Below are 22,429 nucleotides of genomic sequence, written 5' to 3' on the forward strand. Positions count from 1 at the left end.
TGTTTTTAGCAATAAATTTTCAGTTTTCAACAAAATAAGTAATATTCAAACGCACACTTAATCTCATTAAATTTCCATTTGCAGCTCTTTAATGGCCAATTTGGATGAAAGGGAAGTAGAGTAGAGTTAACTGGAAATTAGCCTAATTTCCAGCTAACTCTACTCTACTCCCCCTCTATCCAAACTAGGCCTAAGGATATCTATCTAGATCCTCAACATTTAAAAAAAAAAAAAAAAAAAAAAACCTGTTAATTTGAATATGACCAATTTGGGACTCACAACTATAAAGTTATTGTTCACTCTCTTTTCTTTCTCTTTTTCCTTACATTATTTTGGGGAGGGGATTCTTGTTCTCTTTCATGGGAGAATTAAATAATGACGCTAAGAAACAAGAATTTTAATTTTATGTTCTTCTCAGCTAATTAATTAGCACAAATAAAATTAATATTCAATTACTTGTGTGGTTTTAATCCATGCTTTTCACTACTAAATTTGTTGTTGACCTCAAGGGTTTCCTCCTTGTGTGTATAAGACGACGGATTGCACATACTTGATTAATAATCAAGTATTCAAAAAGGTCTAGACACTTAATATTCAAGTACCTTGTATATTGTCTAAGACACATGACATAAAAGAAAATGTGTTTGTTCACATAGGAAAAAAAAGTTAATCAAGAAGAAATTGGAAGAGTTTTCATTATTTGAATACAAAAAAAAAAAAAAAGAAAAAAAAAAAAAAGAAGAAGAAGGTATATGATTAGTTTTCAATCCTTAAATGCAAAACAACAAACAACTCCTAAAAAAAAAAAAAAAAAAAAAAAAAAAACAAAACAAAACAAAACAAAACAAAACAAAACAAAACAAAACAAAACAAACAATGTGATTGGTCAAGTCTTTTACATTCTTTTTGAGAGAGTGGGGAGTATATATAGGATAAAGTTTAGATACAAAACCAGTTGTAGCTTAAGGCTACAAACTGCTTTAATAAATTGACATGTGTTAAAAATGGCATGTGATTACTTAAGTAAACTTAACCCAAGTAACCCTAATTAACTACACCACCTATTAAAAAACAAAGATAAAAACTAAAACACCTATACGTATTCTCTCTCTCTCTCTCTCTCTCTCTCTCTCTCTCTCTCTAACTTCTTGTGAACCTAGAAACACAATCCCTCTTCTTCCTCCACCACGGTCACCCCAAACCCATCTGTCTCCATCGTTGACCACCCCAATCCCTCCTTTTATTGCAATTTCATATATTAGAAAAGATCGATGACATCTCTTCTGAGACAATATTATTGTCGTGGAGCGTGAAGGAGAAGCACAATTGAAATTCAAAATTCAAGATTTACTTCAATTGTAATTCACAATTCAAGAAATATCACATATATGATATACCTAAATGGGAAAACATTGACAGCCACAAGTTGAAAAAGTTGAGAAAGCTTAGCTAAAATACAAAACACAAATCAGAATATGCAAGTCTGACAGAAAGAGACCAGTTGCTAGCTTGGGTTGGATCAGAAGAACAATCATGAGTCATTGTGAAGAGGCTAGAAGCGCAAGGATAGGTGCAGAGTAACATCCAGATTTTTTTTTATATATTTTAATTATTATGTTGAAATCCAGTGATTTAAGGCTAAGGATTGTTTTTTTTTTTTTTTTTTAAATTATATTATAGATTTGGTTTTTTTTTTTTTTTAATAGGTGGTGTAGTTAACTAGGGTTAGTTAGGTTAAGTTTATTTAAGTAATCATGTGTAATGCACATGCCATTTTTTCCGCATGTCAATTTATTAGAGTAATTTGTAGCCTTAGGCTACAACTATATATATATATTATCACATTGGATGCACTAGATAATTTTACATGGGAGAGCTGTATCTCTTTTACTCGATGGAACAAGTTTCTCATAGCTTGTGACCCCTACAAATATAGGAAAACAACGTATCAGAAGAAGCCTACTCAATGTGGGCATGAATGATAATTATTGCAATAAGTTTAGGAACACAAATTTTGTCACGACAAGCATGTTTAGAAATTATTTATTTCCATTAGCAATTTTTTTTTTTAAATCTAACTTATTTTCAAAAAAATTGAGACAAAAGTAGTGAGTGAACCACAAAAAGTACAAAAAATAAGCAAAAAGCTAGTTTATAATTGTGGGACACAAGAATTCAGATAAGGTACTTGTGCCACATGTCGAATCCATAGCCGAGGAGCCCATTATCGTGCCAATGAGGCCACACGCTTGGACAATAAGACCATGTCAATGGCACATTGCCAAAGGAGGTCCTGTTGTTGAGAAAAAGTTTTGGAAAGGGGGTTAGCCCTGACATGACTGGCAGGATGGTGGCTGCCTCCACATCCAATGCATCCCACCAAAACTCCTGACTGCATTTACGTGGAAAAGACCCTTGAATAGTGCTACCTTGGCCACCGCAACTCAGAAGAGATTTGGGAAGGTGTTTGATGGGACAAGCACTCAAGTGGTGGATTGGACAATCAACAAATGGAGGGCTAAGATTGCCTGAAGGGAGCTATATAATGTGAGAGACCCTCCAAAGGGCAGGGGACACAAAATCTGTAGAAAAAAACACTGTAGTAACTGTAATCAAAGCTAAGAGAAATATATTCAAGAACTACTCTCCTCGGACATTGCCGAGGAAGAATTTCTGTGCATCACATTGTCTATTTATTGCTTTTCCTTGCTCTCTTACCATCCTTAGCCCATTAAGGGTGTAGTCCACTTCGTTGAAACCTAACTTTTTAGCCCACTCTCTACAAATTTATTGTATTGGGCTCTTTGGGCCTTAATCCATTCATCTTTTGAACTTAAGAGCTAATGCTCGCCCCTACAATAATCATTCCCCAGACAAACACGTTAACATGTTGAAGTTGTTGAGTTGACTGACTAATGGACAATCACTTAAATTAACCAAGTTGTGAAAAAAAAAATAATAAAATTAACCAAGTTGTGAAAAGAAGAAGAAGAAGAGAAATGCTATTGTTCATAACGCTTTCACAATAAATCATAAGTGGCATATTCTTAATAGTGAACAAAAAAAAGTAATTTCAGTGATAAGTTTAAATTAGGACCAATAAAAACTTACTATTTATAATTTTTCAATGATGAATTCAAATAAAAAGGGTAAAAACTTACCATCTATTTGTTATAAAAGTATTTTGAAAATATTGTTATAAAAACTTGTCCCACTTTTGAGAAAGACTTGAGTTTATAGAATTTGACAACAAACTTCACACCTGTTGACGTGGGAGTCTATGGGTGTGCTATAAAGTGGTGGTCTCAAATGACAATGATGTTTCCACTAATTATAAGTGTGAAAAAAAAAAGGATGTGAAATTTGTTGTGCTTATGTCCTAAAGATTTGCTCAGCCCACCTTTTGTATTGGGTCGGTTGGGCTGATATTTAAGGGGCATATGGCTGAATAGGTTTGGGCTGTAGATAATGCTTCGAAGCCCAACCTAACAAAATCCAATAGTTTAATAAGAAAAAAACCCTAATCCAAGTAAAGAATCCGACCCAACGTAGGGAGTCGACCCGACCCAGAGTTCCTGTGAGCCCCTCTCGCCATTGAGAGTCTCACACACACGCACACGGAGAGCAAAAGAAATGAGATAGAGATAGAGAGAGAGAGAGAGAGAGAGTGTATGGGTGCATCCTCGTCTTCCTGGGAATCTTCCTATCTGAATTCAACTTCTGGTCTTCTCTCTCTTTTGGATTTGAACCCTAATTATCTAAATCAGGTCTTTCTTCTCTCTCTTTCCTCTTTTATTTTTTGTCAATTTCTCTCTTATTTTTATTTTTAATTTTTTTTTATTCTCTCTTATCTCATATACTTTTTTTAATAATTTTTTTATTCATTGAATTAGGTAACTTTTTTATCACTCCATGTTTATATTTCATATTTTTACTCAAAATCGGTGATTCGTTTTTATTTTTTAATTTCATATATATTTTTATTTATTTATTTTGCTGTTGTAGAATGTATCTACCAATTCCTTGATCGTTAATGATTTTCTGTGAGTTTTATTATCTGGGTATGTTTTATATGATCGGTTACATTTTATTTATTTTTGTAATATTTATTTATAGTAGCCAAGATGAATTATTTTCTGATCATGATGTGATTATGATATATATAATTTTCTTCACTTGATATCAGATCATGGGAATATATATATATAAAATATATAAAGTGAAATTATTTCTTTCTTGTACTAATTGGAATGTTGAGGCTGTAAGTGATTGATATAATAATAAAAAATATATATAATTTTCTTAAATGGGTAATTGATATTCGATGGTCCACATTTGTTTGTTTGTTTTTTAATCAATAAATTACATGTGCATCCGATGGTGGTGAACCCATGACCACGTTCTCCAGGTTACTCTTATAAGTGAAGGAGGTGCCATTTGAACAAGAGCTCATTGGCTATTCAAGATCCTACATTTAAGTGTTTTTAAGTGAAACTTTTCCTTTAAATTATTGTTGATTGTACATTTGATATATAGTTCTTGGATCCTGTAGAGAGATTGATGTTATGTATAAAAGTTGCTTGTTAGTTGTAGTGTCTGCTGAATTTATTGATTGGATTTGATTGCCTGAATTTTTTTGAATGATGCAGGATATGGACGAAATGGACTTGGATCAGGTAGTCGATGTTCCTGACACACCTGATAGGTTAGCTGCCCATCATATTATTGGTAAGGATAGTGCTGGAAGAGAAAGCAATTCATCATTAGCTGGTCATTTGAGGAATCCTGATTTTGTGGGTGAAAAATGTATGAATGGATTGAGGGGCAGGGGTAGGCTGGCCAATGATAATTTCCAGAATAAAAGATTGGTTATTCGGTCTCGGAAGAATCTCAGCGATGATGAACCTAAGGGTTGCAACAGCCCCATTATTATTTCCCCACCGCAGAACTCATACACCTCCCAGAATGCTCACTTATTCAGGAGACCAGCAATAGACAAAAGCTTTAGTCATAGGAAACATTCCATTGGAATGGAAAAGAAGGATAAAGGGAAAGGCATGTGTACTAAGTTTCCTCCAAATTCATCTGGTTTCCAAGAAGGCACTGCCTCTTTATATTTAACAGAACAGAGTGGTCACACCCAAAAACCTGAAACCGGTTTTCCATTGGATGCATTTGAAGATCTTCTCGCTGAAGATGAGAGAAAAGAACAAATACCAACTTTTGGTGGTTCGTCTTCATATTGCCTTCCAGTTCCTCCAAAGGCATCCAGCAATGCCTACAAGGGGAAGGAGAAATTAGAGGACAATACATTTAAAAGTACTGGTTTGGCTTTGGCTCATGGAAAAGGGGCAGCTATGTCCACTGAAAAACAGATTTCCACTCCTGTTCATTGTCTTACCATGCCAAGAGTCAGTGGGCAAAAAAGGTTAGTTCGCAATGGATGTATCTCTCCACATAATATAGCAACAAGGGCAAAACAATTAGCTGAACAGCAGAGTACCAGTTCCAATGTTGATTTGGTTTCCAAAAGTCCTCTGATAAACATTAGTGATATAGTTTCTGGAGACAATAATGGTGATAGAGTGAAAGGAAAAGGTGTTATAAATCATCCTTCAGCAAACAAGCCAGGGGCTAATATTATTCATATAACTGGCAGGTAATTTGTTTACAATGCTCATTCCTATGTAGATGCTCCCAAATGATTGTTATATTTATGTTATTAAGCAATAATTCATTTCCCCTAATCTCACATTCATAAATCTGATAAGCTTTAGTTGATATTTAACAGTTCCTGGGAATTCAGTGGGTACCACAAAATATCAATGGTACTTTTGTTGATATATCTTTTTTTCCTAGTCTTTCTGATAGTTTCCTCAGCAAAATCAGTGGTTTTCTCCTGGATTTTTGTTACGATCCAAGTGTCCCACATGGCTTAAGTGTAAGCTTAACCATGTGAATGTAAACTCTTCGACACCCTTCCCTTGCAAGCCAATTTTTAAGGGTGAGTTCTACCCATGAGTTTGTATCATTTGGTATCAGAGCCAACCACCATGTTGGGTAATTGGACATAGCTTGTTGAGGATGAGATTAAATGAATTGCGGCTTTGTAGTCAGACCTCGGAGGGGGCAACCTAGAGGCTATATTAAAATATCTTGTTAAGTCATTGAATAACTAATAGGTGAGTGGAGCCTCCAAAAAGAAAAAGGGCTACCATCAGGTTAGTGTTGATAGAGTGAGCCATCATGGTTGTTGGCCAGGAGCTTGGTGGTATGTTATGATCCAAGTTTCCCACATGGCTTAAGTGCAAGCTTAACCATGTGCATATATGCTTTGGGCACCCTTCCCTTGCAAGCTGGTTTTCAAGGGTGAGTTCTACCCATGGGTTTGTATCAATCTTCTTCTTTTCTTCTTCTTTTTCCTCTCTCATGGACAGTGGCAACTACTATTATGATGTTCTTTGTCATTGTTACTTTTCTTACTGGCTATGTTTCCATGTGTCAAAATGGCTGTTACTATTTTTTTTTTCTAACCATTGACATAAGCTTGGAAACCTGATATAGGACATAATTTACCATTGGTTCTGTCCCTTTGATTGCAGTATGTTGAATTTTCTTTTAGTGCAATAATAAATGGTCAGTGGGGAACATTAGTATAAAGTTTCTTTCGCAACATGCTGTCTTATTTGAGCAATGTGAAGAATTTCATTTGTCCCATGTGATGTCTAGTTCATCTTGAACCAAGCTGTTCATAAATAGCTCGGGCTTGGCTCGATAAAAAGCTTGTTCATGTTTGTTTGTTTATATGAACAAGTCAAGCTTAAGCTTTAGTTTTAGGCTTGTTTAATAAACGAGCCAAGCCCAAATAAAAAATATTGTTCGTGAACAAGCTTGTGAACACCAAGACTCCATACAAAAGTAACAAAACAAGTTGAGCCTAGGCTTATTTATGAGTTTGGTAATAAAATTGATATAAGCTTGACAAGTAAACTCATATCCTTCCAAGACTCTAATTAATTATAAGTTGAGACCACTCATCTAAACCAAATAGGCTAGATAATAAACTTGAATCATTTACAGCCCTAATTTCAATTATGATTTTTGTGTAATTTTCATTACTAAAGATCATGTCTTGAGATCTGTCTTGAATGAGTAATCATTGTGGAGTTTGTTATGCTTGTGCCATGATACTTATTGGTATGGCTTCAATATTATCTCATTCCTGTAATTTTCGCATTAATATAAAATTGATAACCATATTTTTTTTTTCTTTTTCCTTAAGAGATGTTGGTCTGTACTTTGTTGCACTTTGATGGGAACTTACATCATGATTTTTATTATGCTTATCTACATGACAATTGGTGTTCACTATTTAATGACCATTTAGCTCAAAAATCTAGTTTCTGTATGCTTCCTCTTTGACTTCTTCAATTTGCTGTCAGCGTAGTTATGACTCGTCTTAGTTGTTACACTTCTTTAAATATTTTAAAGAATTATTTTGACGGATGGGCACTCTTGATGGTCATCATTGGCATGTACTTGCATTGAACATATAGGGTTTACCACTTAGATTTTTATTATACTGTTGGTTTTGTGAATAACTTTTAGATCTTTAGTGAATTGGCCTTATTTTTTGGATATTTTATTCGTTCTTAATGTGCCAATTTTCAGGCAATTATTGATTTTTAATTTCTTTGGTCTAAATTTGTCAAAGGTCTGGCATATACTAAAATCTTCTTAACTCTGGTGGAAGTTTCAAATAGCTCAAGAAAAAAAATTGAAAATATGACATTGTTAAAAATTTTGATCCTGTTTTATTGTTGCCAATTGTGCTTGGATTAAAACGGCCTGTCATGTTTTTGAAGTACTTGTATTCTGATACCTTTAGCCTGTTATGTTTTTGGAGCAGCCCTGTGATTGATAATGGAGAAGCTGACGGACACAACAATGCTAGTAGAGATGCATTTGCATTGCCCGAAAGATTACGTGGTTGGAGAAGTACACGGAGTCGTTCCAAGAAAAATGATAATCCTTTGTCTGATGCAGCTGGGTGTCTTTCTGGGATGAATGGTGTTGGAAATTTTGTTAGTCAACAGCATGAAGACAGAGCAGAGAGAAGGGATACAGGGAGTGGAATAAACCGCAGGGCTCAATGTGATGTTGCAAAAGATTGTGATTCAGCACAAACAGCTGCTGAGATTGTCTCTGAGGTTGACCAGATAGCTGGACCGCATTATGCACCAAATACACTCAGTAGAAGGCAAAAGAAACATAGATTGACTTCAAGAAATCGTGGTGAGTGCTCTACATCAGTTACTGATGACTCAGATATTGTGATTCTTGGTTCATATGGGGAACCATCAAATTCAAGATCATCCAGAATCCAGACTCGTCAACGTAGGGGCAGTTTGGGTCCACTTATTGAAGTTGATGATTTATCAACTGAAATGAGACAAAACCTCTCCCATGATTTAGACCGCACGAATAATGATGACTCAGATGCTAGGGCAAGACAACTAGAAGCAGATGAGATGTTGGCTCGGGAACTGCAAGAACAACTATATAATGAGATGCCTGTGGTTGGAGGTCATGAGGTTGGTTCCTTCATATGGATGCCTTTCTATGTGATTAAATCTTCCAATCAGATGCTCTTTTTTTTAGGTGTCTCACTGTTTATGATCTTATGTCAGATTGATGAAAATGTAGCATGGGAGATGCATCAGGAGTGGGACGTTTTCCGTTCTGCTTCTGGTGGAAGTCACAGTGATACACACCCTGTGAGTGAGCTTCTATATTTTTTATGATTTGCTGAAAAAATGAAATGCCATAGATTCATGTTAGTCACTGTATCTCTGCTATCACATAATAATCATGAAAATTTTGATTGAAATTATAAACTGGTTTCTTCATTTAATATTGATTGTAATACTAAATACTATGACACAATTATACCTTGGCATGTAAATAAGTGGGGGACCTGTCCAAATGTTTGTATATATTTATGAAGCATGATGGGCCTTTTTACTTCCATGGCTTGGCCTGGTCAGTACCTCATATGGATAGTATTTTAACATGTGATAGTGAATATCTTCAATATAATACAAATCTATCGTACCAAGGGCTGCAGTTTGGCTGAGCCAAGCAAGTTTTAAATGCATGAGATTGGTTTTACCTCCAAATATTTGAGTAACTGTAATGTATACATTCCTGGACTTGCACTCAAGCCTACATTGTGAGATCACAGGTTGTATCCTGTATGGATGGATGATAGCATGAGTTGTGTATTTATGAGGATGGTGTAGCAGGTCAGAACAAAACTTGCAGGCCCTACCTATTCATACTTTGTTTAGAGGTATATGGAAAAGATCGTGCAATATATTAATGCCCTACTTGAGTGATGATTATCTTTCAATACTGTGGATCTGTTGAGGAGGCCTGGAAAGTTCTAACTGTACTAAATTTGCTGTTGATTTTGCAGTAATCTTACTGATAGCTTTCACTCAAAAGAAGGGTTGTATCAGCATGTTGACTGATATGTTGCTTTTTGACTAAAATGATTTGATGGATTAAGATAATGTTAATACAAATTCCCAAATGAATTTTTTCCCTGGAAAATGACACCTATTTTATTGCATATTTGGTATCTGTTTTATGCGTTTACTTGGTGTTTTTTAATCATTTGCTGGAGTAAATTACTCTCTTTTTAAAAAAATTCTTAATTGCACACACACCTAGTGGGTCTTGATCCCATGTCCTCACCCTCGACCTTGTTATAAGAGGAGGAAATGCCATTTGAGCTAGAGTACGTTGGCAGAGTGTTCTACTAGCTTTCACTAACAGTTCTTTTGGTTTGCATGTTTGTCAGAGAGGCTCATCAGTAACACATTCGTCTAGACAACCTCGGTCACGGTCTTCTCATAACCCTTCAGTTAGGAGAGCAACCCAGGCTCAAGCTCCTACCTCTAGTCGAATAGCACAGTTGATGGGAGCCCAGGCTAGAGTTCCCACCTCTAGTAGAATAGCACAGTTGAGAAATCGCATCTCCAGACATTCTCCTTCAGGATCATCAGGTCGAAGGAATCTCCACTTTCCTTCATACATGGATTTAGACATGGTACCTCTCTTTCTCCCCCCCTTCTTCCGTTTCTGTTCCCACCTGTTTATTTATTTATTATTCTGTGATATAGTTGATATTTTAGTATAGACTTATTTGATGGTATATATCTTATACTTATAGTGTAGCTGTATAGGATGATCAAATGTGTGCATTGTTTGAAATTCAACTTTGGGACACCATGGTCATAAAATTTTTGGAAAATATTTGTAAACTACTATTCTTAATCCTTTTGTGCTGTGTAAAAAAAAAAAATTGTAAAAGGACTATTCACATGTTTTATTGAAAAGAGAAAAGGTAAAAAGGGAATCCAATATGGGACCAATGTTGAAACTGATTTTTTTTTAGTAGTCACTACTACCAAGTTTTGGATGAGGGAAGATACCTTGATTTTAGTCATATTTTCCTTGTCATTGTAACTTCTTTTTTTCCTTCTTGGGAACTTTTCAGGTTATTTAACAATGATTTGAACTTAGAAGTATTAGGCATTCCAGTTTAATGTTAGGAACTTAGGATGCAATTTGATCTTTGTTAATGAAAAAGGACGAGGTGCAATTACATAATAAACTAAAGAGTTTCACCTTGATGTCAATTTGCAATTGCATCAATCTCCATCTTATAAGTTTGAAGTCATGGCAATTTGGACCCTCAATAAGTCTTAATAAAATTAAAAAAAATATGAAAACCCACATGAATTGCAGTTGGGATTTTTTTTCAATTTTTAAAGATGGAAATCACTCTAGGGCTTGGGATCTATTTGGGCACTGAAAACCTCTGGACATGAACCACATTTGGTATTTAGGATAATAAAAATATTTGTCCTTGATATGTGGTGTAGGCTCAATTTTGGTCCCTCAAACTTTAAAAAGTTAGAATATAGCCTTTCAGGCTATGCTTAGTTGTGATGATTTTTTTCTTTTTTTGTTAATTACTATTATACCAATATGGTGGATTAAATATTGTGGGCTGGATTCTAAATGCCAACCATCCTTGTTTTCCATCCTCCTAGTTTTCATTCGTACCAAATGAATGCAAATTTCAATCTCTCCTCTATTTTCTTCTTCCCATTAACCCATGACCTCATCCTCCAACTTTCTCTTATAGGGAAGAGTACCATTTATAAGCTAGAGCTCATAGACACGTGAGGATGCACAGTTTTTGGCTCTTATAAGGTTCCAAATTCCCAGTGCTGCTCAACTGGCCTTTTGCTACTTTTAGAGGATGGAGATTTACTTGGGGTTGAAGGTGCTATGATTTTAAGTAATAGGGGACATTGTTGTAATTTTCATGGTATGCACTGTGATCCCTGATCAAGTAAAAAATTTGACACTGATTTCAAATTTTAACATAACAATAGGGATCCTCAATGATTCTTGGTTAATGAAATGTTATGAAAACCTACATGAGCTGTGCTTGGGATCCCTTTGGGCCCCAAAATGTTCTTGACATGAACCACATTGGTATTTTGGATTAAAGAAAGAGGTGCTATATTCCTCTAGCTGTGTTTATTTACTAGGTTTTACACATGAGGAAGACTCATTTGGATGGAATTTTGGGTTTGGAGTTAACAGAGACGCACGTAGGGTTTGGAGTAGAATGCTTACACTTGGTTAATTTTATGTAATTACCCCGAAAGAAAAAGAATTATTCTCTTTTTACCTCACTTGAACTGACAGTGGTGATGGATATGTTGGGTTTGTGATTGACATGTAAAGGGCCATTTTAAAATGAAAATTGCTCTTGTGCTTTGTCATGCAGAGACTTGATATATTGGAAGCATTAGAGGCTGCAGTTGGGGACCTTAGTGATATGAGTATGGCTAATCATGCCTTTCAAGTTCAGCGTGATTTTAATGAGTAAGACTTTATTCTCTTTGTTATTTATGCTCTAATTCCTGTTGTTTTCCTATTAATTCTTAATAAATAGTGGAGTTTTATTTTTATTTTTTTAATCAACTGTTCTCTTTGTTAATCATTATATATTTTCTGCTTCTTTTTATTAATGTTTAATGCATATCCAAGGTCTCTTTTTTTCCCAGTTTTGTTTCTTATCAAGCATAGCATATATTCATTTTCTTGTAGATCATGCCTATTTTCATTTTCTTGCAGAAATGATTATGAAATGTTGTTGGCTCTTGATGATAATAATCACCATCATGCCGGTGCATCTGTCAATCAGATTAATTGTCTTCCGCAGTCAACAGTACAGGTATGGGTGTGGGTGTGTGTGTGTGTGTGTGTCTGGTCTATCTGTCAATTATATGAATTGCAGTACAGGTAGGGGTGTGTGTGTCTGGTTCTTTCCTTTTCTGTGGACATGCACTGGTTTTTTGTATTTGCAGATTTATTTGCTATTTCATGCTGTTCTGTTTTCTGTGTCAGACTGATACCAGTGAAGAGGCTTGTGCAATTTGTCTTGAAATTCCAACTATTGGAGAAACCATTCGGCATCTCCCATGCTTACACAAATTTCACAAAGATGTAGGAATTATCTTCTCACTCTCAACATTAAATTTTTCTTATAAAATAAACCATCAAACATCTGACTATTTCTTTTATTTTATTTTTTTCCCTTCTTTGTTGTCAGTGCATTGATCCATGGCTCAGCAGAAGGACATCATGCCCAGTTTGCAAGTCTTCCATCACTTAGTTTGCACTGGGAGTTTAGTGCTGAATTACTCCACATCTGGAGCATTCTCATTCTGGGGTTAAGGTAATAATTGTTTCAATTATATTATTGTTCCCATTGGATGATGTTGTAATCAAAATTGTGCACAGTGGCAGACGGCTATCTTACTTTTGTTCCATTAGATTTTTAAATTATAAACAATTTAAAGAAAGGCTCAAAATGATTAGAGCCGTGAAAAATTCTTTGGGATGGTGTTGTCAATGGTGAATTGTCTCTTTTTGAATTGATCTATTGGCTCATCTTTAGCAAAGTTTGTATATTTGGCTTTGGAGGTTTCAGCATGATCCCCTGAAAAATTTAAGTTCTAATGAAGTTAATGCAACTCGGATGGCATACTGAAGTCTAGGTCTAACTTCAGATCAATGTGAGCTGGAGGCCAATAAGACATGGGCTTAGGCGGCTGATCTTGGGACTGGGGTTCCCAACCACATGCAAATGGCGCAAGGAATCATTTCGCCATATGGGCGATTGAATGCAGCATGTATGTGTACTGGTCATTTACTGGCATTGCAGTTGTATATGTGGCGTTGCAGTTGTACTGGTCATTTTCTGGGGGATGGTTGGTGACACTTGCAATTCTCTCTTAATATTGAAATTTAAGCCCGATCCTTTATTACAGCCTTTAAATTGATATCTATGCTTGAGCAATTTTCTTAAGGGAAAAACATAGATATAGTTCTTTTGATGTTGTCCATTAGGTTCTCCAATTAAATTCAAACTCATAGTTGCATTGACCAATGAAGCACTAATAGTGTTATGTTTCTCAAGGACCATTGAATTCAACACAACAATGTGTTTGAATTTCATTAGAGAACCTTATGTGCTGCATTGTTATGCTATTTGTGTGTGTTAGTGTGTGCGTATACAAATATGTATACATATATATAGTTATATACATGCACGTAGGATGAAAGACATGTAACTCCAAGGGGTTGACGTAGTGCTTCTTAAAGCCACAAGTTTGCTGTTAGGAAAATTTTCAGGTTTGGGTCGTTGTTTCTCTTATGTTTGCAGCTCGACCTACATAAGCCCACACACTCAGCCACATGATAGGCTATGGTGTATGGGCTTGACTTAAGCAGAAAAAAGAAACGAAATTTGAACATAGAATCAAGTTTTTATGCATGGGCAATTGGACAAAATATTTCTTCTAACTTATTGTCGCAAAAGAGATACTAGTTGGAAAAACTTGGATTGATGAATGTTCTTGAAGTATTAATTTTAGCTATTGGTATTCTTCAACTTCAAATGGGGTTCTAAAAAATGTAAAGACCTTTCAATTGAAAGACCTAAAAAAAAGCGAGTAAGCCAAAAATCATTCTCCAATATCCCCTCCATATAAATAAGTGGTCATTTATTAAATGTGGTAATTATCAATCTCATAGGTGTATCATATATAATGGTATCAATCTCCATAATCCCCCTCTTCAATTAATTACTTGCTAATATCCCAGTATGGACTAAGAATGTACAAAATTTGTTGGCCATATTTGATAATTTTATTCTCAGATAAACGTAAAGGGTGTCTAGTCACACCCACGAACTCGTTTTCATGGTTTTATTTTCAATATGAAGATGATAAATTGAGAGAGAGAAACTCATAAATATATTTTGATCAAGGGTCTGTTTAGATATAGCTGAAAACTGAAAAACATTATAGCAAAATAATTTTTAAATGTGTGAATAGTACTGTGGAACCTATTTTTAATAAAAAGTTACTGAAAAGTGAGGTTTGTGGGTCTTGTGAACAGTGCACGGGATCTACTGATGTGGTTGAAAATTGTTTGACTTGTCAAATATTGCGGCTATTGTTCATAAACAGTAACTGTAACAGTAAAATTTGTCCCTAAAATGCGTGAAAAAAAAAAAAAAAAACCAGACGCAGACGCTTTCAGCCGAATCTGAACGTACACCAAATGCAAAATGTGATTGCAGTAGGAACTTCGGCTTCAAAGATAGATTTGAGAAAGACTCTCATATCTAAACTCTGATCAAATGCCTACTCTGGAGAGAGAGAGAGAGAGAGAGAGAGAGAGAGAGAGAGAGAGAGAGAGAGAGAGAGAGAGAGAGAGAGAGAGAGAGAGAGAGAGAGAGAGAGAGAGAGAGAGAGAGAGAGAGAGAGAGAGAGAGAGAGAGAGAGAGAGAGAGAGAGAGAGAGAGAGTCTGTTTTTATTTTATTTTTCATTTTTAACCTTTTTTTTATAGGAGGTACACAGTTTTTAGACCGCTAAGTTCTATGAGATCTAAGGGCAAAAAAACATTAGTACTCATGTCATGTCATCAACTTTTAGTGAATTAATGATTCAGGAGCATTGACTTCATCCCCTCTCTCTCTCTCAAAAAATAAATGGCTTCCCTTCTTAATTAAAATTTCCAGTCCATGCTCCCAGTGCCTCCCTTAAGAAGATCTTTTCTTTTAAGCCAAAAATAGATTTAAGTTCTAACTCATGACCAAATAAACGTCATAATCAAACACCAATTACATCTAAAAGTTCCACAACACTGTTTCCTCGAAAGTACGCAACCAAATAAAGCGAAACAATTTTTTCAAGTCTTGCAAAATCAAAAAGTGCTTAATAAAAAGCTAAAACCAGACTCATCCATATATTTGCAACTTGAAAAAACACCTAGTGTTTATGTTTATTTGCACATCCAATTTGGTGTAAAGTGCTTCTCGAGTGTACATGACATTTATGGTGTGGTAAAGATTTGTATTACTCAATAAAATTATTGTTTGATCCAACATTGCCCTTTAGCTGTCAACTTCGATTACAAAGAAAGGGTAGTAGAGAAGGATGATTTGGACTTGTTATGGGTGCAATGGAGGAGAGGGGTCTAGGAAGTTCAGAATATTGGAGAGAGAAGAAGAAGACATAGAGGCTGGAAAGGGTTTTAACTTTAACTTTTAATGCTCTCATCCAAAAAATCACATTAACTTTTTTTCTTTTCTTTTTTTACAGTTTTTTAAAAGATGGGCGGTAGTTTAAAATTAAATTAAAATAAGTTCAAACCTTTTGAAAAACTCAAGTCCACTTATTACTTTACATATTATGAACCAGGTATGACCTATCCACATTAATTTTTTCCCACATTCTCCAAAATATAGGCTAGCATCATAAAATAAGACACATTTTGAAAGACTCTTTGTACAATCTTCCTGATAAGACTCTTATTATTAAGTGCCACATCAATTTGCTCTTTCCTCTTCCTATCGTGATATTGTACAGGAGTGCATAAGCTCTTACCATGTGGTACTCTAATATTTCATTTAACATTTTTAACCCCTTTTTATTATTATTATTATTATTATTATTATTATTATTATTATTATTATTATTATTATTACTGTTATCCAAAAAATCACATTAACTTTTTTTTTTTTACTATTATTTAAAAGATGGGCTGTAGTTTAAAATTAAATTAAAATCAATCCAAACCTTTTGAAAAGCCCAAGCTCAATTATTATTTTACATATTATGACCCAGGCATGACCTTTTCACATTAATTTTTTCCCATATTCTCCAAAATATGGGCTAGTATCATAAAATAGGACACACATTTTGAAAGACTCTCTACAATCTTCCTGATAAGACTCTTACTATTAAGTGCCACATCAATTTGCTCTTTCCTCTTCCTATCGTGATATTGTACACTTTAATTAGCCAAAATAATTAAATAATTGTGAATTCATTTAGGCTACATACATATATTCATATTATTAATTATGTATATTCATAATAATTTTGGTTCTTTTTATTTTCTTCCTATTAGTGATATTTATAATATAACTGAACAAAAATGAGTGTTATAGGGCCAAAAAGAATAGTTAGAAATTATTTTAAAATAAAAGTATAAGGTATCCTTGCATGACGTGGGACATTGACTAGTTAAAATCAATGGTTTAAAATAGGTATTCTTTTAAAATTATGTCATTCTCAAAAACCTTACTTTTCTTCCACATTCGCCATTTCCAAACTTACCTTTCTTTGACACAACCAATTACCAAACCCTTGTTTGTGTCCTCTTTTTTTGTGGCATAAATCCACAACCCACCCTTTAATATCTTATATCAGTTATCATCCCAATCCAAAAGAATTCATTCCTCCCTCTCGTTGATAATAGCAACGCTAATAGAGCCAGCACCAATGACCATGACTAGAGCACTTGAAAACTTAACTGTAGGTGGAGCAACATTTTTCTCTTTTGTTGTTGATTAACAAAAAATTTTCTAAGCAGACCCTTTAAATTTGCTTTGTTTATGTCCTAATATTTATAAATTTTGAATTTTTTAAACAAAATTTCAATAAAACTATAGTCAAATAAAATTCATTGGTAAATTTTTTGGAGAAAGTATTCATAAGTCATATCCATACCTGAGAAGCCATGGCCCAAGGGAGGAATGGTGTTCTTGTACTAAGGGAATGAATATTACTTTTGCTTGTTGATTCCTGTTTTCTTGGATTATTTTACAATGCAATTTACAAAATATACTGGGCCTAATCACATGGTTATAATTTCTATTAAGTCATAATTATTTGATTATATTTTTTTTCCTAAAACTAAAATTTCAACATGTTTATTGATTTGGATGGTGTGGAGGAGTAGATTTGAGTCCACCTCGAAAGCGTTAGCCCGATGAAAAAAAGTTAAGGCATCCCTTCCACGGTGAGGCGTTCGCATGAAGGCTCGGGGGGATTTGAAGGGGTCCATTGTAACACCCCGACCCAATTTTTATAATTAAACTATGTGTTTAAGTGGTTAAGTATTATTAGTATTTTAAGCCACTTACTTGCAAAAATTAATATAAAAGCATTTAATAAACATATTATTTTATAATGTCATTGAATAAGAAATTGTAAAGATTATAAATAATTGAAATGACTATTTGTATTATATATATAAACACACACACTAATTATGTACAAAACTATATTAAGTGGTTAAGTTATCAGATATATATATATATATATATATATAGATATATATATATAGTTGTGGTGTTTTAACTATGTATGATGCATGAGATATTATGGTTGTAATTTCACTTACACATGCAACCAATGGAAATACAACACATCATGCCCAAGTACCATGCAATGAACAAACTCCACCTCATCTCTTCTTTGACTTTCTCAAAGAAAAGAGAAGACTTAAAAAGCTCTCACTCTCCCTCCCTCAAATCCACGGATCATATATCAAAAGAAAGATAATTCTTCATCTTATCTCTTCTTTGACTTTTCAATGTAACTAGAATTTCCATGAAACTCCCATGCTCTCATTTTTCCACGGGTCCACACATAAATCTGAAACTCTCACCTCATTTTGCTCTCTTTTTCTCTTAAGGAAAGTGCTAGGAAGCTCCCTTGAGTCTTTCTCTTGAGTCCAAGGGTTCACACACCAAAAGAAAGAAAATTCTCTCAACTCTTCTCTCCCTTTCATTCCCACGGGTCCTAAACCAAAAGAAAGAAAATTCTCTCAAGCTCTCCACCTCTCATAATTTTGGGTCCAGCCACTAGGAAATGGGGAAATTATTCCATGCAAGAGTGATTCTATTTGTCCTTGGAATCAGAAATTTGGTAAGGGTCTAGCTACTCTCACCTTAGAATCCATAATTTCTTCATGGAATCTTAAGAAGTTGGTTTTGTGGTTTGTAAAATTGGAAAGCTTGTAAGTCTATATATATATATATATATGCTGTTTTAAGAAGCTTTGAAGTTGTGTTGATGATTTGTTGAAGGTAGATTAGGGTTTTTATTAATTAATGATTTTGTATGATTAAGGAAGTAAGAAAAAGTTAGGATGAGTATTGTTGATGCTGCTGCTGGGATTTTTTTGGTTGTGCTTATTTTGCTCTAAATGGTTAAATGACTGTGTTTAAGTGTTTTATAAAATGTCTTATGAGTGTATAAAAAATCCCCATATGAGAATATCATCGTTTGATAATTGTTTGTGAATTTACGATAAAACGTTGCAAAGCTGTCACTGTGACAGATTCTGTGTTCATGCATGATAAATTATGTATTAAATTTTATATAGTGAATTTGGATGCTAGGGATGATTCCTATGAAACCTAAGACACTTGTGGTTGTTATTGAATTGGTCTCACAGCATTTGGATTAATATAAAAATAATGGTTTAATTTATAAGTTGCATGAAATTCTGTCAGGACAGATTTGAGTATGCCGCCTTGTGTGATTTTTAGTAAATCATGGGTATATTCTTTGACTCCGAAATTTTTATGGTTTATACTGGACATATAGAGGCGTAGTTATGTAAAATTTCATGACAATTGGATGTGTTTGGACAGCCCGTTTGTATTTTACAAATGGGGCATATGCTGCTGGGATAGCACAGTGAACAGTAAGGGACATGCCTAACTTTGAGGATTTAATCCTAAAGTTAAGATGAATGTTTTGAGCTATAATTTAATAAGCTCATCTTTTGGTATGTTTGAAGCATATATAAATTTTATGGATTGGTTTCTCTATGGTTTGGCTGCAAATGTGTTTGATGATTGTATCATATGTTTTGGAGAACTTTATGTTATGGGAATTAGGATTTCCTTGATTCTAAGAGATAGGCTTTGAGATGAATGTGTACGTCTATGACAAGGAATTATGGATAGTAATAAGCTTTGAATTATGGTTTAGGTGTTACCAGTATCCAAGTCTAAGCTCCTTCGACTTTAGGCTCTCGGTTCCTCTGCTTTCAGGTAAGGGATAAGTTATATGAGCATTTGGTAAGTCATGAGGTTATTTTAAAGTATATTATGCATTAAAATGTTTTTGAATAGAGATATGGCATATAATCATTATTCTGACAAAGATATGTTCGTGAGCTTTCGAAACTCTATGTATATGATTTAAGCATATTGATGCTATTACTGATTCCACGAACATGATGTTTAAAGAAAAGAATGGAAATGCTATTATTATGAAATGTTATGCAAAATAAGAAATTGCAGTATGATGTAAAGTATAAAATGTTTTCGGGTTATGTCCTCTGGTGATCTGAACTCTGCTAGTAGGGGTTAATTACTAGCTTTCCATGGAAAATGTTATATGATTTGGCCATTAAGTGGGACTGGCTCTGCTGTACCCGCCCCTTGTTGGTTACGGCCAACTTGTGGGGGAAGCCAACCTACCCCCATGGTTGGAAGATATGTATTATGATGATGTGATCCCGGGAATACCTGGCATTGTGGGGAATGCTGGATGCCTAGCACCGTGGTGCTAGAAGCCTCCCAAATAAGTACAGACTTATCAGATACGGGCTAACCAATAAGTTATTTATGAACAGCTATGTTATGTTATTAATCATGAGAGAATTATTTTGTTAAAATGCATTGTGAAAAGTAAAAGCTCTCATGGCAAGAAGAAGTTTCTAATGAAAAGAAAAGCTGTTCATTAAAGATAAGAGTTTCTAAAGTTCTGTTGTGCTATAAAGATAAAGTTTCTGATGAAAGTGCAAGTTTATGTTTAAAAGTTATCAGATATCTGTTTTTATGAAACGTTAAGTTTTATGATCATGAAAGTTATAATATCTTATGAGAAGAAGTTTATAAAGAAAAGTTTTCTTATTAGCCGAGACGTTTCTATTTTAATACAAAGTTGCCGATTATCTGATTTAAGTTAAAATAATTATTTTGTAATGAGAATATATGTATGGCGACTTTGTAGGAAGTGAAAGAAGTTTAATCCGAAAGGTTTTAGTAATATTAAACCGATAAGAAAAAGGAGAACAATTATTTTCTATGATGAGCGTATAAGCTATTATTATGAATAGTATAAAATACTATGCATGAAAAGATGTTCTCCTGTTCGAATATTCATAGAATGAAATGATTTGGTTACATGCATCCTTATTGAATTCTCATATTTCTTACCTTTACTGAGCTGTGTAGCTCACCCCTTCCACTCTTTCAGTTAACAGGTTTTATTTTGGAGCAGAGGGAGTCTTAGTCGAGTTTGGAAGGAGCTGGTTTTAGTTTTATATGTATAGATCCTAAACTAGCATTCTGACGTTTAGCGTTATAGTTATTGTGTATTCTAGGATCTAATGAAAGTGTATACCTTAAAGTATTAAGAGATGTATTATGTGAAATTCTGAATTTGAACAATTGGTGAATTAGGTTATTCTTTGGAGTACATTGTAGATGCTCTGAATGTCAAGTGAAAGGTTATATCATTTAAGTAAAGAAACAAAAATGAAAAGAATGAGGAAAGCTTTTGGAAAAGTTTTGTAAAAGTTAAGTTGGTTCTTGTTAATATCAGGTTTAGGCTTGATATTAGCATGCCGGTCATGGTCACAAATCCGGGTACCGGGTTTGGGGCGTGACATCCATGGTCCAGAGGAAGCAAACCAAGGTGTCCTGCGGAGCTCGTGTTCTTGATGAGGCACAATATTACCAGGGAATATCCCTCCTTTTTACCAAAAAGGCTTCGTCTCGTCGGATTACCATGGGGATACATCAAGAAAAAAGCAGAACCTAACGCAATAGTCACCTCCGCATTTAAGACTCCTCTCACCTAATGTCAGTCGCATTAATTGTTGATTGACTAGCCTAAATAGAAAGGACAACCCTAAAGTCTGCCTTTATGATCACAAAATGACAGAAATGTGTGCTGATGGGACAAGCATTACCCCAAAATTCCAACTGAAGAATAGGATAGTTGGAGGAGGGGAGAGGCTTTAAAAGGAAAAGGGGATCAGTAGGAAGGGGATCCAGAAAAATTGAGAGAGCAACTAGGAGAGAGAAAGTGAGAAGAGCTTTTAGGAGTGTTCATCTTCTTTTATCTTTTTATTACCCTCAAGAACACTATTTCTGTCTGTAATCAGTATTGATTTAGCTCTCTTGGCCTTTGATCATCTATTTGATTCTCCCATTGTGGATTTTCGTCTCATACTTTTCATAAATTAGTTGAATACATCAAGAACATCAAAAGTGCGTTCAAGTTCTTGTAGTTTTGTGTTTTTGACCCCCACAAATGGATTCAAAAAATGTAAAGCCAAATTCTTAGAAAGTAAATTAGTAGACCAAGCCAAACCAGATTACATCAATTTGGTTTAAATTTTCTGGGAGATAATTTAAGAGATCTCCATCACGTGGGCATGAAGCTTTTACTTTGCACCATCTCTAGCAACTATTGTTGAAGCCAACTCAAATTCAAACCCCTTTGGTCAACCTCCTTAAGATCCTCCTTGTTGACATCACCGTCGTTAATGCAAGTGTGAGAGACCTTGATGAAAAGCGTCCCTCAAAAAAGAGATTTGGGTACCTTTTAGAGCACCTCTCTTTTTGGGTAAGTGGTATGGAGTCGCTACTTATTTTTCTTTATACAAAAAAATAAGAAAAAATACTAATTACAAAATACATGATTGAATAGTTCCATTCATTGATTGAATAAAATTACATATTTGAAAGAAAATTAAAAAGTTACATAACTTTGGGTCCTAGTTACAATCTACCAAATATTTACATGGCTTGTTGTCCTAGTTACATTCTACTCAAAACAAATGAAGACAAGGCTAGATCTACTAAACCAAAAACCTAAATCCGGAGGCTAGGTTACGGAATGGGAAGGTGTTAGGCACCCATTCTGCCCAAACAAAGTCCGGTCTTCTAGA

General features: G+C 34.6%; 1 protein-coding gene and 1 long non-coding RNA gene across 5 annotated transcripts; both read left to right on the forward strand.

Annotated features, from left to right (window-relative positions):
• The first annotated feature begins 3,600 nt into the window (after positions 1 to 3,600).
• LOC126688456 (uncharacterized) lies at positions 3,601 to 13,420 on the forward strand. Of its 3 annotated transcripts, none has more exons than XR_007644263.1 (10): positions 3,601 to 3,767; positions 4,650 to 5,659; positions 7,910 to 8,594; positions 8,691 to 8,777; positions 9,866 to 10,114; positions 11,873 to 11,970; positions 12,223 to 12,322; positions 12,496 to 12,594; positions 12,701 to 12,826; positions 13,116 to 13,420. XR_007644263.1 is itself a non-coding variant. In XM_050383156.1 (9 exons), the coding sequence occupies exons 1-9, from the start codon at positions 3,672 to 3,674 to the stop codon at positions 12,761 to 12,763; spliced, it is 2,487 nt and encodes an 828-aa protein (XP_050239113.1). In that variant the 5' UTR covers positions 3,601 to 3,671; the 3' UTR covers positions 12,764 to 13,420. The 3 variants fall into 3 exon arrangements, 1 of the variants encoding a protein (XP_050239113.1); XR_007644264.1 differs by having other exon boundaries at positions 13,161 to 13,420; XM_050383156.1 differs by having other exon boundaries at positions 12,701 to 13,420.
• Positions 13,421 to 18,013: 4,593 nt separating this feature from the next.
• LOC126688457 (uncharacterized) lies at positions 18,014 to 20,951 on the forward strand. 2 transcript variants are annotated; one of them, XR_007644265.1, is made up of 3 exons: positions 18,014 to 18,378; positions 19,453 to 19,514; positions 20,728 to 20,951. It is a non-coding gene; the product is annotated as an uncharacterized LOC126688457 (long non-coding RNA). The 2 variants fall into 2 exon arrangements; XR_007644266.1 differs by having other exon boundaries at positions 18,374 to 18,469; positions 19,453 to 20,951.
• Positions 20,952 to 22,429: the final 1,478 nt, after the last annotated feature.

Source organism: Quercus robur, chromosome 6, assembly GCF_932294415.1.
Source record: "Quercus robur chromosome 6, dhQueRobu3.1, whole genome shotgun sequence".
Taxonomy (NCBI): domain Eukaryota; kingdom Viridiplantae; phylum Streptophyta; class Magnoliopsida; order Fagales; family Fagaceae; genus Quercus; species Quercus robur.